Below are 17,854 nucleotides of genomic sequence, written 5' to 3'. Positions count from 1 at the left end.
TTTTAAAAAATTGATCTTGAGGGAGAGAAACATAGATATCAAAGCATAACATTGATTGACTGCCTCCTACACACCCCCTATCGGGAATTGAGCCTGATCCCCACACCTCTATGGGCTGTTTCCATTAAATCATGTTCTGGCAGTTTCACTTACTGAATGGTTTTGAGGAAAGAAAAGTTTTCTTGATTAGAGTGGTTTGGGGTATTAGGTCTTACTATTAAAATATCCATTCACCCCAAAGTGGTTAAGTACTTCTTCAAATTTCCTGGAAACTGAGCTTCTGAAAAGACTGAATTTAAGGGAACATAGTTTACCTCCTCTAGGGAAATAATGAAGAACATTGTTGCTTTAGGTCTGCAGTTTTCAAATCTTAGTGTGTATCAATCACCTGGAGGACTTCTCAAAAACAGATTGGTCCCTCACCTGACCAAAATTTAGCATTTCTAACAAGTTCTGAGATTCTGCTGCTTTGGAGACCATTGGCGACCATACTGTGGTAGAAGAGAATAAAACATCAAATAGCTGTCTGTAGCCAACCTCATCCTTTGTCTCTGAAATCACTGATCCTCAGGCAAGTCGAGCCCTCTCCATTTGAATGTATTAGATCCACTCATTATCTGTATTTGTAGGGAAAACAGCATGGCAGAATGGAAACTGGATGGCATGGTTTTAGGACACATCTGACTTTTCAGTTCCACCTATTTATTAGCTATGTGACTTTAGTTATTTAACCTTTCTGAATCTTGATTTTAAAAAGCAGTGTTCTTATCTATTGTTGTTTTAACAATTAGGGGTTACACGTATAGTTTGTACACAGTAATTTAGTAAAACAAGAAGCCATTTCTTCTCCAGTGTGTTGGACCCATAAGGCATGAACTTCTCTTGCACTTTTAATTTTTATTCCATGTACTATTGGATTGCCTCCATTTCAAATCTTGATGTAGAGCCAATACTTGTCTCTGTTATCAGTTGGGTCTTGAAATCAGCATAGATCTTATGCTATGAAGAACAACCTATTTATTTGAAAGGTAGTTAGTAATATTTGATTGCTTCTCAGAATTCCTCAAGTTTCAGAAAAGTGTAGATAACCCCAATAATTTTATCTAAATACCTCATTTAATAGTCTAAGACCATATATTCATAAATCATAGACTGAGAATTCTAGATCTCAACTCTATGCTTTAATAACTTTCTCATAGTGTTTTTCAAAGCATAACATTTGTAACATGTACAAAACAATGTATTTAACACAGTATATGTTCTATCATTTGCAGTACTATCTCATCACATTAAAGAGGTCCTTTTCCTACATCAGGCCCATTTTTTTTCAGTTGCAAGTTATAGCAAAGTGGAGGGGGTTTTCCTTTGTTAGTGAACCAAAAATGTAGGAGCCCTCACTTTTAGACACAGATTAATTGGCTTAGATATTTTCCCATTGAAATGTTTTTGTAGGTGGTTAATTTTCGTTTACATCTTATTTCCAAATGACTTCAGTTTTTAAGTTCCAGCAAAAGCTCTTCATCTTTGAAGAATTACCAACGTAAACAAATCCATCCAGTCTTGCTTCTGATAGTTGTCTTCCACCTACCTCACACTGAAGCCATTTACTTGAAATGACTTCAGTAACCAGCATTCTATCAATGTGTAATTCCTGCATGTGGACATTAGTTAAAATAATTTCTAAAAAGGTCTACTTAATTAAACTTATAGATATTTATTTTTTCTATATTTTTAAAAAATCACTCAATAATCTAAACATGATATGAACTGAAATACCTCATTCTCTTATAAGACATAATAGAAATTTCTTATTTAATATATATATTAAGCCTATTTCCTTTGAAGGGTTGTGTTACACAAAAATGAACACTTCAGCCCAGCCGGTGTGACTCTGTGGTTCGATTCCTGGTCAGTACACATGCCCTGATTTCAGGCTTGATCCCTAGTAGAGGGCGTGCAGGAGGCAGCTGATCAATGATTCTCATCATTGATGTTTCTCTCTCTCTCTCTCCCTTTCCCTCTGAAATCAATAAAAATATATTTTAAAAAAATAAAGCAGCTTAAAAAAATGAACACTTCATTACCAATAAGAACAATGTTTTATTGAACAAATCTATGTACAGTACAAAAAACTTCTTGAAATGAGACACTATTGTTGATTTATTGCAGTTCAATGGCTCAGTTTTAATTTGTACTCTTATAAAATGCAAAGTAAAATAATTTAATGTTCAACAAGGAAGCACAAATTCCTTTCTTGCTGAAACTGTAATATCTTTCACATATTAACAATTCCAAAATGCATATGCAGCATTTAGTCATTCTGAAAAGGTGTTTTACAGTACCAAATAAATTAAAAAATAAACACTATCATCCCTTTTAGGTTTTTCATCCATACAACAGTTTAAACCAAACACAAAAGGAGTACGGCTGAACCTCCAAGTGTGATTTCAGAAGAATCACAAGTTCAATGTTATAAATTATCTACTCATTATATAATTGGTGGTTTAAAAAAACGAATATGGCTAAAGCCCAAAGTACCAGTGTCCTTGTCCACGGAGATTCCTTTTTTACCTCTCCCAAAATATCTGAGCAGCAAAAATTCAGATTTGCTATTTTCTTGACCTTACTGAAACATAGAAAGTTAGTATGTAATGTTTTGAAGGCAATTTTTTTTTATTTAAAAACATAGGATTGAAACTTGGTCCATGTAAGTTAAACATATCCTCAAAACAGAAGGAGTGAAAAAGAAAGAGAATAAATTGAGGAAGAAAGCTTCCTTTTCTTCTGGATCCCAAACTAGAATTGTTGGAAGTTTATACATCCTCTACAAGCAAAAGGACATAAGTTTGTGTTTTATAAAACATACATAAAATGTACACATTCTTTCAATAACAATTATCTGAGAAATATATAAAGAGTGAGAACAGTGTGTTCAAATAGAATTTTATAAGACATTCCTTGATTTATGTATAAACCGATTTGATCAATCTCCCAAAGTTTTTCCCTTAGCAACATAATAGAAATAAAACTTCAAAGACATAAAATAACATATGCAATATATTTAAAAACATCTTGGTATGAACTGCAAAATGAATGAAAATAATTTGTAGATGTGATAGTTTCAACTTACAAAAAAGTAAAGAGTTAAAAATGTTAAGTGGTAATTTTAAACTTCTGGAAAACGAAACAGAAATTATATTTCAAAAATAACTTTATTGTCCAAATGAACTAGTTTCCAGACAGACTTAATTACACGATTATTTTAGACTAAACTGAAATAGATCTCAAGTATTATATTTTTAGTGTCAGGGAGTATGGAAAAGATTTTAAGTTGACCTTAAAGAATTAAAAAATCTAACTGATTTGTGTTTACTTATGCAATTTAAATGTAAATTCCACAGCCTAATGTAGGCTACAATAAAAATAAAATTAAAAAACAAAAAACCTAAATTTTATTGGAATGGATTTATGACTGTCAATTGTATAGTAGTGAATGCACATGATAACTAAGCTAATAAAATTGGGAAATTTTTTAGATATCTGACCTACCATGATCTATTGTGACTTGGAAATCTTAATTCAATAGTCTAGATCAGTGATGGCGAACCTTTTGAGCTCGGCGTGTCAGCATTTTGAAAAACCCTAACTTAACTCTGGTGCCATGTCACGTAGAAATTTTTTGATATTTGCAACCATAGTAAAACAAAGATTTATATTTTTTATATTTATTTTATATGTTTAAATGCCATTTAACAAAGAAAAATCAACCAAAAAAATGAGTTTGCGTGTCACCTCTGACACGCGTGTCATAGGTTCGCCATCACTGGTCTAGATGATGCCCTGGAAGAAATGTTCCACTTGCTTGGTAACTTCATTCAAGAAACTTTAATATGCCAAAGTTTAATATTCAAAATATATGGATATAGTAGGCTCTGATCAGATTATCTGCTTTGAACAAAAATGTCAGTTGGAATAGTGGAATATTTATTTGGCTGACATTGGTACATTACTAGCCTAGTTTTTGAAGAATTTGCCTTTGCATTTTTCATTTTATCCCTGCTATAGATTAACACATTATTAGATAAAAGGTCTTTAGCCTTCCTCTTTTAGAGAATGTACAAGTAGAACACATCTGAGAGGGTATTTTTAAAAACATTTTTTGTATTAATTTATTAAGTTAAAATCTTCCTTAGGAAAATTACTGGTCATCAAGGAAAATAAATGCATCAATATATCTTACTGTGTTCTTGCTGTGCAAATTTTTATGTAAATATTTCCTTTCATATATATATAAAAATCATCAATCAGACCAAATCTATCACTAATAAATAAGAAAGCATGAGTAGTATGGCTTATTTTATAACTATTCTAAATGAATAAAACCAATGAGTTCTTGACCTGATTCTTAGCTTACATATTTTTTACAGCCAGTTTTTATAGGACTGTACTTAGATAACTCACATTAATGTCTAAAGGACCTTACTATGAATCATCAAGCAATGTCCCAACACTACTCTATATACAAATAGAAATATCCCAGTGTGCTTATACCATTATTCACATTGAGGAATTTGCAATTCAGTGTTTTCCACCAACTAGATAGCCTTTAATGGTCTTAAAATTCCTCCCATCTATCCCCAAAGTTACCAATGGTACTTTTTCTATTGAATTGACACTGCTGCCTTTATAATTCATTGGTATCACAAAAATGGAAAGTGGAAGGTTCCAGCAAAGCACTGTTTTGTCTTTTGTTTTTTTAGTTTTAAATACTGGCATGCCATACATTGAACTTTGACCTGTCTATTCAATCATCTGGAAACAAGTTACAATCTTTTATGGATAGAACAGTGATAAATCAAGTTTTATTTTCATGTATCAGTTTCTAAATTATAATAAACCTAGTAGTGATTCCTTAAGCCATGTTTGGTCAGAAGGGAGGTCAAAATCTGATTATACATGACAAGTAAACCATCCCATTTGTAGAATACTTTAAGTTGTTTATTGTAAACCAACCCCTCCCCCTTTTTAAATGGGTTAACTCCCTTTCTGTAAGGCCATAGCTGGTTTCTCTTTCTGACTAGTTGCCTGAACAAGTTTCTCACTTAAGCGAAACTGAACGTGCTGCTATTAATCTCATGAACTTTTTTTTTTAAATGTGGTTTTCTGGATAACTGGTACTTTGGGAGTTTTGTAATAACCCTTTTGGAATCTGAACTAGCACATCTCTGTGAGTTCATTCTAGACAATGTGCTTTGTCTTTAACTAATCCTAGACCACTCTAAAATTAAGGCCGTCAGGGAAATAGCAAACTGATGATGCATTTTCTTGTAGTGCTTTTTCCACACTACTGCTTGATCGACAGATCTTTCTGATACATTTTTATCAGGCACCTGTAAAACAAAACATGTCTATTAATTCAAGTTTTATAGATGTTCAACTGGAACTATAAGTCAGATTCCTGTTTATTTACACCCTTACACATTGAAAGAATATTGATAGTGGTAAAAAGGCAGGCAAGTTCTTCTGCTCATTTTTGTCTTTCATTTATTTTCTGATTCTTTTAAATTGTATTTGTAAAGAGGCTCAGTTTCACTTGGATTATAATACAGCATGCAGATGAAAAACACTTCCATCATAATTACTTTGTTTCTAGAACCTTAAGTACATGAAACCTAGAATGAAGAAAAGCTTCAAATACAGTGAAAATGATCAAAGAGTATGGAAAACCTGTGTACAAGTTCTGGCTCCCACAAGTTCATAGGCCTGTGCCTATGCAAATTACTTAACTTGTGAATTTGAGTTTGATCTATCAAACAGGAATAGTGACATCACCTCATAATGGTTGTATAAAGGAAATAATGTATAGTTTAGTGCTTTATTATCTACTAGAGGACCAGTGCATGAAAATTAGTGCACTGGAGGGTGGGGGGGTCCCTCAGCCTGGCCTGCACCCTCTCATAGTCCGGGAGTCCTCAGAGGATGTCCTACTGATGGCACAGGCCTGCTCCCTGAGCCACAGTCTGGCCTCCCTCTGCAGGAGGTGACCGGACAGGGGACGCCGCTGCCCCCATCACCCTGCCGCTGCCCAGCCTCCCTCTGCGGGAGGCGACCTGATGGGCCGATCAGGAGAGGGTGCCAGACCCCCCTATCGCCCTTCTGCTGCTGCTGGTCGCCCCACCCCCCCACCGTCGTTCCCTCCCTCTGCCCACTGGCACGTGCCTTGGCTGGCCGGGTGCCACCTGCCCCGCCCCCCCACGTTCCACAGTCCTGTCAATTTGCATGTTACGCTTTTATTATATAGGATGCTATACAAATGTTAACTTTAAAGACCTGTGGCATTTTCTGTTTCTACAGATATACCTACTGAGAAGATAGAAGACTTACTTTCATCATCTGAATCAAATCCAAAGAGTGCCTGACATTTCTTTTGTGCACGGTGAGCCTCAAGTGCTTCTGCATTACAGTAGGTGGTCAGGCATTTGCCACATCTTAATCTTTTCACTGATTTTTTACAAATGTTATCTTGATCAGAACAGGCATCTATTCTATCAGTCAGAAATTTTCTGCGTTTTGGCATACTAAGGTACCGTTCATCAAGGTAACTGGGAGGCAATGGTCTGACATATGGCTTTGATAAAATCAAGCCATATGAAGTATGTTCGCTCATCAGATTTGGTTTGGATGGTGCCTGAGATACTGGCAGGGTACTGTGTTCTTGTGATACAACATTGGGTAAAATGGAACCATTTTCTGTTCTGATTCTATTTGTATCAATTTTCAAAGCAGAACCTGATGAAACTAAAGATGTCTGTTCTATTCCACCGTGTCCATTGACTAAATCAATAATACTACAATTATTTTCAGAATTTGGCTCTAGGTCAGGCATCTTTTGGTCTGTCAAGCTTATATCAGAAACAGTGTCATCAGAATGTTCATTTCCATTCTGAACTAAACTGTCTGTCTTCTTTTCCATACTGTCTATACATGTCTTTGGTTCTGTAGAATCTTTCCTTGATTTACTAGTACAAACTGGCAGGCTAATAGCTTGTTTCTCATTACTAGATGAGTCTTTTTCCTGATAACTGTTATTTGAGTCTGTAAGAACATCCCAAGCAATTGCTTCTCTTGGTTGTGCAGACGATTCTGGTGTTTTACTTAAATAGTGCTGAGCTTCATGTTCATATAACAAAGGAAGATCTTCAAAAAGCTCATGGCATTCTGGAAAACTACACTGGGCCTGAAATATCCTGTGACTTTTTGTGTGCTGAGCAAGCTGGAATGGCAGCTTAAACGACTCATTGCAATTAAAATGCAAACAAAAGTACACATTTGGATAGCTGTGTCTATTAAGGTGATCTATAAAATGCTGAGAATCTTCAAACTGCCTTTGACAAAATTTGCATTTTCCTTTGCTCCACTTCATTACCGTTTGCCGCACATTTAAGTCAGTTGGATGTGCAGTCCTTGCATGTTTATTGAGAAATCCAATTCTTTTAAATATCCTAACACAACCAAGAGCAGGGCACTTAAAGTTTCCTTTTTGATCTATATCATATATGTCTTTTGGATGGCACAAAGTTCCATTAATTTTGTGAAGTGCTGGAGTTTCTTGATTCAGGTCATAATCATCTTCTTCATAATCACCTTCTTCATCATCTTCCTCCTCGTAATCATCCTCACATACAGTTAAAGGTTCCAATACATTATTTATATAAGTGTCAGGACTGCCATTTTCAATGTTTTCAATGACATCTTCTGATACACTTATGGGAATTTCAGTGAATTCAGCCACATGCTCAGGGATGACTGCTTCGTTTCCATCATTGGAAGGATTAATAGTCGGTATTTCCAAATCTTTATTATCGAAATCTCCATTTTCAAATGAAATTGAAGAATTAGAAAAGTTTATTTCTTCCAAAGCAGGAGTTTCCTGATCCTCCTGTTGAGCTACAGTAATTTGATGTCTTTGTATTTTTTTAACATGATTTTTTAAATGCTTCTGCATAAGTCCTCTGTTTCTAAATTTCCTACCACATATAACACAGGAAAAACTGCCCTTTTTCTGATGAGCCTGGGCATGCCTTACAATGTGACCGCCTAGAAATTCCTTATTACATAACATACACCGATGCCTTGGGACACTGTGGTCTACTTTAGAAGTGTTAAGAGTAGTAAGGTTTTTCTTTGTGTTAACATGGCCTTTAGGTTGTACTCCAGATATATCATCAGGATCAAGCTCTCCAGTGCTCTGATCTGTAAAAGAGTCAACACCTTCATCTAAACCTTTCTGTTCCAATGTCTTTTTTAGATTACCTATAGAATTTTCCAGTGTATTTTCATTTAGAAATTTGATTGCTGATTTATCACTCAGTAATGCTACACAGTTTTTCTTAATCATTACGAAGTTCCAGAATTCAGGATCAAAAAACAATCCCTTTTTCAAAATTGGAAGTAATTCAAAACGAACACGATTTTGAACACTACTGGTGCCTTCATTATATTCTTCATCTGGACATTTGTAAAGCTCTTCAACGGTGTGATAAGCTTCCAAGGAGCGCTCAAGAAAAAATATTGAGAGTGCACAAATCCTGAGGATCTCCAAATCATTTGGCAAGAAATGTGCAATTGTTTTATAAATTAGACACTTAGTTTTGGGATCATCATGAAGGTCTAGTTGTAGAGCACAACCACATATTTCAACACATATTTGTAAGCCTTCTTCTTCAACCTGAATAAAAACAAAATATATATATATATATATATTACTACTAAATACCTTTTAAATATTACACAAACTAGTTTATCTTTAAACACAGTATTTCAAATGTACAATTTTCCTTAATGGGTAGCGTTAAATCTTTTGTAATATGTAAATAAATCTTTTTAAACTTGAGAATAATTTGCAAAAGATAGCATTTTCACTTCCAATTTATTTAATTTTTAAGTTTGTTAAGACCTATCTTATATAATAAAAGCCTAATATGCTAAGTGTCCAGTCAGCCATTCAAACAATTAAAGTGTAATATGCTAACATTATGCTAAGGCTGCTCAACCACTCGCTATGACGTGCACTGGCCACCAGGGGGCAGATGCTCCGACTGGTAGGTTAGCTTGCTGCTGGGGTCTGACCAATTGGGACTGAGCAAGACGGGCCAGACATGACCTGGAGCCCTTCCGTGTCCCTCCCTGGCTGGCCAACCTCCCACATCCCTCCCCGGCCCTGATCTTGCACCGGTGGGGTCCCTTGGCCTGGCCTGTGCCCTCTCACAATCTGGGACCTCTTGGGGTATGTCAGAGAGCCGGTTTCAGCCCAATCCTGCAGGCCAGGCCAAGGGACCCCACTGATGCACGAATTCGTGCACCAGGCCTCTAGTCCTATGTAATAAAAGACTAATATGCAAATCGACCGAACAGTGGAATGACCGGTCGCTATGACATGCACTGACCACCAGAGGGCAAACGCTCAATGCAGGAGCTGCCCCCTAGTGGTCAGTGCGCTCCCACAGGGGGAGCGCTGCTCAGCCAGAAGCCGGGCTGATGGCTGGCGAGTGCAGTGGTGGTGGCGGGAGCCTCTCCTGCCTCCATGGCAGCACTGAGGATCTCCAACTGACAGTCCACAGGGAGCGGGCCCAAGCCATCAGTTGGACAACCCCCTGAGGGCTCCCGGACTGCAAGAGGGCACAGGCTGACACCCCCCCGCCCTGCCAAGTGTACGAATTTCGTGCACTGGGCCTCTAGTTAATCATAATACAAAATGCTTCATAACCTTATGGTGATTTAAAATACAAAGTGCTTCATAAACTTATGAGGAGTAAAGTTTCTTACAAATCTAGATTCTGTTTATTTTATGTACTAACCTCACATTCTGTGGCAGAAGGGTTACATTATATGTATTTGAACACATTTGTCAAATTTTGATCTTAAAAAATAACTAGACTTTTTTTAAAAAAAGAACTGCTTACGGAAACTCTTTCATAAAGCTGCACTGGATAATATTACTTCTGTTACTTAAGTATTATTATCCAAATAAGGGGAGAATTATAGGCCACATGGAAAGGGCAATTACAATCCTTCCAAATCTAATAAGGTATCAGAATAATGAACCTACTGGAAGTTATCTGCAAATTATTCAAGCTTTGAAATTTTTACTTCTCAAAGATAACTGCATAAGCTTTTACTTGGGAATCTATTGTCTGCCCACGCTAATTCAAGCTATAAATAACACTGCTAATGATTTAGAGTTATCAAAATGCTTGTTTGAATAGAAAGAAGTACAAAAGTGATGCCTTTAAAACTGTGTATGTGTACATCATTCTGCCTGCATATGGTATATTATAGATGACAGAGAGGAAGACTACCTTACCATGCTCACATCCTCTTAATCCTTTAAATCAGGGGTCCTCAAACTACGGCCCGAGGGCCACATGCAAATACAAATATTGTATTTGTTCCTGTTTTGTTTTTTTACTTCAAGATAAGATATGTGCAGTGTGCATAGGAATTTGTTCATAGTTTTTTTTTTAAACTATAGTCCGGCCCTCCAACGGTCTGAGGGACAGTGAACTGGCCCCCTGTTTAAAAAGTTTGAGGACCGCTACTTTAAATGCTATGTAACCCTGCTTAACTACTTACAGTTCCACAAGCAGACCTTAACTTTCACATCATAATCCCACTTTATCTAGTTGGTAAATTCCTACCCATCTCCGATTCATTCTTTGAGAATCAGTTCTACTCTGAAAGTTTTTCTCACCATTCTTTCTGGCCCCTGCCCTGGGGTAGAGTTAAACATTCCCCATTCTTTCCACTGAGAATAACTTATACTTATTTCTAAAAAGCATGTATATATTGTTTCATAACAATCTGTGTGTGCCCATGCTTCTGACTTTGAATTCTTAAATTCCTAGAAATCACTTTGAATTCCTAAATAAAACAGTATCTCATTTTTTATATCCTCCTATGGTTAGCATAGAAGTTGGCATATAGTGACCTTTGAGTAAATGTTTACAGAGTATATGGGATCAGATCTATTCCACTGAATTTAGTTCTTTCTTATCAATCCATCATTTCCAGCTTGAAATTCTTTTCTGAATTAAAAAAGAATTGCCTTTTGCTAATTGTCTGTTACAATTAGATATTCCCACCTAGATTTTCCAGATAGAACAAATTCAAAATTCACTGCTTCCAAACAGAATTCCTCCTCTTTCTTCAAATGAAGTTATAATGTACCCAGTTGCCTAAGTTTAAAAATTTCATTGTAAAAGGACAAAAGGGAACAGGACATTTCCTTACCTGAAATTCTGTAACAATTCCATTATATTTACAGGCTGAAGTTCCAACAGCAAACCCACCCCCACCTCCTGCAGTCCCTCTGATTAATTTCATCTCCTACACCCTTTCCCCAGGTTTCTCTGCTACACTATTAATGAGACTGGACAGTTGTGAGAAACAAATAATAAGATGAGGCAAAAGTGCTCTAAAATACAAATATTAGTATTATCCTCCTCTATCATTCAAAACAGCTGAAAGCATCTTCCTCTGTGAAGCCTTTCAAATATGCCATCTGTAATGTCTCCTTCTGAACTCATACAGCATTGTCTGTGCCTCTTTTCATAGCATGGAGGCATGTGAGTGACCCTATTCAATTAATAAAAACCTTTTTAGGACAGTAAAAACTTAAGCACATTTTTAATACTGATTTCATCTTTGAGAATTTTTCCTCTTTTAATGTATTCTTAGGTTGACCAGACTTGTGAAAATTGTGAAAACAAGAAAGCTTTATGATAACTGGCTGAACTTCACCTATATTACAAACTTTCTTTAACAAAGTCTCTCAATTTTTTTATGCAAATGAGAATTATGTAAAAAAATACAGATACATCTTTATTTTTAGAAATGTTTTACAGGTGACTCTGATGCACTTTGAATGTTGGTAAGTATTCTATAGCATACTTTGTTTGGGTTTTTTTTCCCTCTTTGTTGGTATGGAGAGAGGTTAACTTTAATGATGCATTTGAATGACATTTCATAGCTATTAAAGCCGTTAACAAAATAAATAGGAAACAAAACATACCTCTGATATAATGCTGCCAACTTTATATCATGGAAATATGATCACTACATGGTTATACATCTAATGAGTGATGTGATAAATGCATAAATATGTAAGAAAAATATATATTATTTAATGGATGCCTCCTTATACATTTAAAAGTAACCCACATAAAGATTTAGTTAAAATATAGGGTAGCTCTGGCCAGTTTGACTCAGTGGATAGAGTGTTGGCCTGAGCACTGAAGGGTCCTGGGTTTGAATTCGGTCAAGGGCACAGCCTCAGTTGCAGGCTCAATCCCCAGCCCTGGTCGGGGCATGAGCAGGAAGCAGCCAAGCAATATGTCTCTCTCACATCAATGTTTCTCTCTCTCTGTCTCTCCCCTTCTCTTCCAGTCTCTCTTAAAATCAATGGAAATATATCCTCGGGTGAGGATTAACCCCCCCAAAAAAGTAGGGTAGCTTTATTTTTTCTATCTTTGTATTCAAAATTGTTAATAATTGAGGGGGAAAGTTAAGGGATTTTGCAGGATCTATTTTCATGCCTACATAAATCATGTAGAATTGTACTCACATGCAAGTGACCCATCAAAAACTTGCTTTAGAACTATTTTTAAAAACAGATAATGGATTTACACTTTAAACATGTATCCTTAAGTTTCAAAAATGCCTCGTATTCATGGTTTCTTTTCACCTAAACACCAGACTTAAAACTATGAACTGTATTTTTAAAAAATTTATTTTTATTGATTTCAGAGAGGAAGGAAGAAGGGAGAGATAAAAACATCAATGATGAGAGAGAATCTGACTGGCTGGTTCCTGCACGCCCCCTACTGGAGATCGAGCCTGCAACCCAGGCATGTGCCCTTGACCAGAATCAAACCCTGGACCCTTCAGTCCACAGGTTCCCTTCAGTCTGCAGGCCAATGCTATATCCACTGAGCCTAACCTTCTAGGGCTGAACTGTATTTCTTTAAAACAGTGAGCAGGTATTGCCTATAGATATATAAAGTCCGCCTGCAAATTAGTTAAAACTCTACAAAAGTGACAAACTTATTTAATTATCTCCTCTTCATATTTATAATCAAATTAATTCTGTCATAAGACATTCAAGATTCAGTGAACTGTCATTTAAATTTCATTTGAAATGAAGGGTAAATATATCCTATTTACCTCATCTTTAATGATTTTCATGAAAGGAAATATGACTCTCACATTAGTTGCTGTTCTTAAAAGCTGGTAGCATTGATCTACAAAAACTTGTTTTGAAGGATTAGACTTAAGCTGAAGTTTACTCCATATGAAAATCAACTCCCTGTAAATGAGAAAACAAGAGAAATATCAAAAATACAGTTTATTGAAATACAGACATTAGTTCTCTTTCACTGAGTCTATAGTGCCCTGAGATGTATACAAAGTGGGTATAAATGGATATTATGTTAAGCCCCATGCTACTTCTACCTATATGAAACTAATAAAAACTTAGAGGTGGAGTGGGGTAAGGGGAGAACAGAAACTGTGATTTTGCAGTGGTAAGGAATGAATTTCAATCATATGCTGACAAACCTAAGGTATCTCTAGTACTTGATCAAAACAAATTCTAATTCCAGTGTACCAATATTATGATACTTAAAAGAATAAACTGTGGCCATTAATTAATAACCTGTTTGCAAATTTAGCAATCAGTGCTATAAGACTGTCTGCAAATACATGGTTCACATTTTTAATTTTCAACCTATTAAGATATCAAAAATACTACACATTAAAAGTATAAGTATATTATACTACTAATTCTGAAATGATCTATCTGCTCTTCCATTAACACACAGAACCTTCAATATAGACAAGCTAGGGACCATTTAAAGTGTTTCACAGGTAGTCTTTTGTAACATATGGCCAAGGTTATTAGATGAAGTAGTGGGTTTTGAGGCAAAGGAAATCATAAGATATGCCAGTAATTGATATATTTGGGTATCACATTTTAATAAATTAGAATTCTTTAAAATATATCATTAAAGTTACATAGAGCATCATAATCTAAGAAGTATTAAAATAACTGATGAAAATATGTGTTTTTAAGTATGTACTTTGATCCCAGCATATACAACTATTAAATCTAATGGCAGCTTGAAGGTGTGCATAGTCTACTTAGAGAGACCATACAGAAAACACAAAACAGAAAATGATGGCAAGTAACATTAGCAGTAAAACCAAAATATCACCTCTATTTCATACTAACTGTGTGGGTATTCATAAGTTTTAGTCCACCACTCACATTTTTTTTTTTTTTTGCACATGTAGTCCTTTGAAAGCTCACTAAGTTTCACACCTTGCTCCCAAATCTCTAGTTCTGACTTTCTACCATTTTTTATGTCTCAGTATATTTCAATTAAGATTGCTCTCTATCGCCTTAACCCTGTCAGAACAAATAATATCCCTGTAAAAGATCTTTTCCTAGATCAGTCAGTAACACTAAACATTCCTCTAATCTACTTGTTCTGTTTATTTTTCACAGTCTTTACATTTCGATTACATTTTTTTTCTCAAAGCCATACCATTTTTTCTTAATGCTACTACCTTAGGCCCTTTAATTGTACACATGTAATTCTATAGGGCTGCTAAACTGATCTGTCTGCACCTTCCAGAGCATTTTATTTAGTGCTTATTCTATACACTGTTTAATGTCAAGTGCAATGGAAACATTGGTTTTATAATCAGAAGCATCAGGATTTGAATCCTGGGCACTCTTCTAGATTGGTCTCCTCACAGTTACTTTGCTTCATTTATTCTCACTTTTGTTTATATTGAATACTCTACTTGGAAAGTATTTATTTCTAAAATGAGCTTATCTTTCAACATCCACATCAAATGCATCTTCATGAAAGCCTTCATGAAGATCCTAAAGTGATAATTCAGAACATATTATATCCCTTTTACTATTTCATGCTTTTCATGTACTTCCTTGCTTATATTCTATAGGTCCTATTTCTGCAACTACTAATACATTATAAATCTTCTCAGTGATATATTGTATTAAAGTATTGGCAAAAATGTGAGTTTGGAAATAGAGAGACCTAAATATCAATATACGCTACCTGGCATGGTATTACCCAATTTACACTGAGCCACCTTTTTCTGGCAATAACCCTAATATACAAGATTGGAACCCCAGTGGCTATGTCTCCTATGTGTCCTTCCTCAACCTCCTTAAGATATTAATTCAGGAATAGAAAACTGAATTTTCAACTCTGGAATGTTCTCAAGTCTAAACTATGAAGCCTTGGGACTGCTGGCATTTCTTTTGGTCTGCAATAAGAGAGACTGGAACCAAATGGCACAAAAGAGAAACAATTTTTTTTAAAAAAAAACCTAGCAATCTCAGTGTCCCTGGTAGCACTTCGCTTTTGAGGACCAACTATATCCCTGTTCTTTTTGTGGCTGATGTCATACCTCAGCATCTTTCCAATAAATACAGGCATATCTCATTTTTTTGCACTTTGTTTCACTGCAATTGACAGATGTTACGCTTTTCACCAATTGAAGACCCTCCACAAATAAAAGATTGTGACTTACTTTATTGCAATGCTCACTGTATTGTGATGGCTAGAATCAAACCTGCAGTGTCTCCGAGGTATGCCTATACCAGGGGTGGGCAACACCTGGCACGCCAAACATGGCACGCCAGTAACTTTTGCTGGCACGCGAAACCCTCTCTTATAATCTTCCATTTACAATTTTTTTCTTAATATCGACTTTTTTATTTTTCAGATAAATTCAGTGTAGGTGCATCTTAGATAAATAAATAATTTTACATACAAGTTATCTTAAAGACCATAGACATGGATTGATGAGAGAGGGGAAGAGCAATTTCAATAGTGTCAAAAACGAACTATTGAGGACTTGGAATGCCATCCCAGAAAATTTTTTCTGTTTACAAAACTTTGCAACAGCGTTACTCTCCATGTTTTCATCCACATACGCTTGTGAATCTTTGTTCTCAGTGATGAATTTTGTTAAGTCTCATAATAGGAGTAGCCTGATGGATGAAAGTAGTAGCTCGTGCATATCTCTGAAGGTCACGAAATATAAACCTGTTGTAAAATCTCTGTCATCAGTGATGCAGCAGCAAAAGTCCCACTGATAATATCAAACGGAGTCATAAAATTTTCTGTCGGACTATCAGTGTACATGTATACATTAAAAAATAAATGTATTTTTCATCTTCATATACTGTGTTTTTGTCACTCGAATGAATTTTATTATTTCTTCAAGGTTCTTCACATACGTACACCTTAAGAGATATCAAGTAGGCGTAACATGTTCTCAAAAAATTAGGGTTGGCACGCAGAAGATTTTGAGTCAGAGATTTTGCTGGTTTTGGCACGCACTCACAAAAAGGTTGCCCACCCCTGGCCTATACTATATTTTCCCTAAACTAGTTAGGATGCTATCATTTGAAGATTGACTAGTTTAATTCCAACCTCACTTTGTTACTAGCTGTGCGATTTTCATCTCTTTAATCCACTTTATGTATAAGTTTTCTTATACATAAAAAGAATTAAGAGATAAGTGAAAACACCTCGGTAATATGTCTGGTATATACTGATGTTTAATAAATCACTAATTTCCTGTATTCTTTCCTTGTCTTTATAATCTTAATATACCAAGCAATGAAATTTGTTCACTAAATATTTGTTAATGATCTGAAAAAAATTGTATTCCTAAATGTTAAACACATTTAGAAGAAGCCTCTTGAGGAAATATATTAAAGGAAAATGTAGACATGGAATGAGATAAAAGATGATGGTGGACATTCCGAGTAAGGGGCATATTATGAACAGAGGAATATGGATGGAAGGAAGTGTTTAAAAAGATGTGGCGTTTCTCTGAAACAGATTTAAAGACAAAAAATGGTATTTGGAAATTTTGGGAAAGTATTTCATTCAATATTATACAAATGAATGTTTAATATTATAGAAATGTATATATTCTCCAACTTATTCCAAAAAATAATTTAAGACTCCTTAGAGAGACATTCTCAAGGCACAATATTATTATTTTTTTCTCTTTTTGAAGAGAGATATCTCTTTGTTTCTGTTAACTCAGAAGGAAACTTTGTAAACAAAATGTAATACTAAGACCTTGATAAATTTGCCAGGAGAGAGCTACCAATATGGATTTTTGCTTTCTAGCAGGCAAAGCAGAAATACTAGAATATGGTTACAAAGCTCCATTCTGGCTGAATTTACAAAAGGAGTCTTAGGTTTTAAGTGTACACTGGGTTTTGAAGGAAAACACGAATAAAAAACCACTAGTAGTCTTTGTGAAGACCAAAGGGAATATTTTAATGAGGCTTACTTATTTTTTTTTTCTTCCAACATAAGGTCCTTTAGAAAACACAGCACCAATTTGGCACTTTTACCAGGTAGCAAGTACTAATAAAATAATCAAGTTATCTAGTTGCAGAGAATAGGCTATAATAGGTTCTACAATCATCCTTATAACAGTTATTTTTTTCATACTTGACTCACTTATATAAGTAATGTTTACTAGCAGAGGCTGTGAGTCAGGCTACCTTGGTTTGTATTCTGGCTTTATTACCAACTACTTGAATGTCTTGAGTATAATATTATCTACCCCATAAAGTTGTTGAAATAAATGAGATTTACAGCAAAGATTATAGGAAGCACTCGGCAACTATTAGCAGCTGCTATTACTATATTATTATTATTATTATTATTATTATTATTATTATTATTTAGTAATGGTAAGAGAAATAGGGTTAGTAGCTTATTCCACTAGCTTG

General features: G+C 35.3%; 1 protein-coding gene across 2 annotated transcripts in view; it reads right to left on the bottom strand.

Moving 5' to 3' along the window:
* Positions 1–1,198: 1,198 nt before the first annotated feature.
* ZNF654 (zinc finger protein 654) overlaps positions 1,199–17,854 on the bottom strand; it is a 110,845-nt gene continuing 94,189 nt past the window's right edge. The window contains exons 7-9 of one of the 2 annotated variants that reach the window (XM_070406033.1): positions 13,222–13,363; positions 6,385–8,728; positions 1,199–5,390 (exon numbers count right to left, since the gene is read on the bottom strand). In XM_070406033.1, the coding sequence (XP_070262134.1) occupies positions 5,383–5,390; positions 6,385–8,728; positions 13,222–13,363 (2,494 nt within the window). In that variant the 3' untranslated portion in view covers positions 1,199–5,382. The remainder of the gene's footprint in view (positions 5,391–6,384; positions 8,729–13,221; positions 13,364–17,854) is intronic. The other variant, XM_070406034.1, reaches the window with a different exon arrangement.

Source organism: Myotis yumanensis, unplaced genomic scaffold (genome assembly GCF_028538775.1).
Source record: "Myotis yumanensis isolate MYYU_CA2020_CCGP unplaced genomic scaffold, mMyoYum1.0.hap1 SCAF_2, whole genome shotgun sequence".
Classification (NCBI taxonomy): Eukaryota; Metazoa; Chordata; class Mammalia; order Chiroptera; family Vespertilionidae; genus Myotis; species Myotis yumanensis.
Note: the sequence above shows the minus strand (reverse complement) of the source record. Positions and strands in the feature narration are given on the sequence as shown.